Source organism: Myotis davidii, unplaced genomic scaffold (genome assembly GCF_000327345.1).
Source record: "Myotis davidii unplaced genomic scaffold, ASM32734v1 scaffold2305, whole genome shotgun sequence".
Taxonomy (NCBI): Eukaryota; Metazoa; Chordata; class Mammalia; order Chiroptera; family Vespertilionidae; genus Myotis; species Myotis davidii.
Genome location: NW_006296075.1, coordinates 158743 through 160280, shown reverse-complemented (window position 1 = coordinate 160280; position 1538 = coordinate 158743). Strand labels below are relative to the sequence as shown.

The 1538-nt window shown below is 63.8% G+C and overlaps 1 protein-coding gene across 1 annotated transcript in view; it reads left to right on the top strand.

Annotated features, from left to right (window-relative positions):
- Window positions 1–147: 147 nt before the first annotated feature.
- LOC102760475 (bone morphogenetic protein 8B) overlaps window positions 148–1538 on the top strand; it is a 5780-nt gene continuing 4389 nt past the window's right edge. The window contains exons 1-2 of the mRNA XM_015568672.1: window positions 148–337; window positions 1004–1083. Of these exons, the coding sequence (XP_015424158.1) occupies window positions 211–337; window positions 1004–1083 (207 nt within the window). The 5' untranslated portion in view covers window positions 148–210. The remainder of the gene's footprint in view (window positions 338–1003; window positions 1084–1538) is intronic.

The following is a 1538-nucleotide window of genomic DNA, read 5'->3' as shown; positions in this document are numbered from 1 at the left end:
CAGAGGGGGGAAGCAGGCACGGCGGCCGCCTCAGGTCCTCGGCCTTCAGGCTCCTGGGCCGCCCAGGCCCTGGCAGAGCTGCTGCTGTGCCCGCGGCAGAGCCGCCGCCCTCAGTGACCGCCCTCTCTCCTCTCTGTCCCAGGGCACAGCGTGGATCCTGGCCTGGCCGGTCTGCTGGGGCGACGGGCACCGCGCTCCAAACAGCCCTTCATGGTCACGTTTTTCAGGGCGAGCCCCAGCCCCATCCGGGCCCCTCGGGCGGTGAGGCCCCTGAGGAGGCGGCTGCTGAAGAAGACCAACGAGCTGCCGCAGCCCAACAGGCTCCCGGGGATCTTTGGTGAGGCCGGGCGGCCGGGGCCCGAGGCTGTAGGCCGAGGATCAGTGGTGGTGGCAGAACCTTCTGGCCCTCACAAGGGGTCAAGCCAGTGGTCACCCTCCAGCCACCCTCCTGACACCCTCCCTTGCCCCGCACCCCCTGTGGACCGGCCATGCACTGTCTCTCAGGCCTCCCCCGGCTCCCCAGGCCCTCCCTGATGCACAATTGTTTAGGAAAAGGTCTCCTCACCAGGCGAGAGCCTCAGAATCAGGGGGATGGGTCTCACCCCCTTGTTTGGCCTCAACATGAGCCACGTGACCTGTGCAGGGGTGTGGCAGGACGGGTGGGGTGCAGGCAGGTGTCTCAGGAGGGAAGGTGGAGCTGCCACCACCTGGTGGCAGAAAGGTCCCCTGGGCTGTTATGGAGCATCAGGGGGCCCACAGGCTGAGCGGGAGGCTGGGCGGAGCGTGGCTTCTGCTGGAGCCACTGGGAACCATCGAAGGCTCTTGAGCTGGTCAGACACCAGCTGAGCAGCAGGGATGGGCTTTGAGGGACCCAATGGCTTGGTTTTCCATCGTTCACTTATCCCACAAATGAGCCCGTGAGGGCATACCCCGCCCAGGGAGCCCCCGTGGGCGCGGCACAGAGCAGGGCCCCAGGAATGACCTCGCACGTCTGTCCCCGCAGATGGCGCCCACGGCTCTCACGGTCGGCAGGTGTGCCGTCGGCACGAGCTCTATGTCAGCTTCCAGGACCTCGGCTGGCTGGTAATTTCTCCTCTGCCTTCTCCTAAATGACGACCCCCCTGAAGGTCAGGTGTCTCTCCAGGAGCGGGTAGACTTGGGGGATTTTTTTCCCTCATATTATTTTCTTCTGAATTTTCCAAGTTTTCTAAAAGGAGAATGTGTTACTTTGGCTTTTTGGTAAAAGCTGTGAAAATGGAGAGAGTCTGCATCCTGAGCCATAAAATGTCAGCGCTACAAAGGAAGCCTGAGGCCGGGTGGCCATGACTCTGAGCCTTTGCAGTGACAGCAGCTGCGGGAGATGTGGGGGCGGGGCAGCGGGAGGATCACCCCAAGGACCACAGGGCTTGTTTCCAGTCCTGTCTGCTGAGGGTCTTGGGGTGGACGCCAGGCTTGTGTGGGTGGGGGCTGCTCAGGAGGGGCCGAGGGTGAGTGATGGGTCCCTGAGGCTGAGGGAGGGAGGGGGCGGGGCAGGGCCG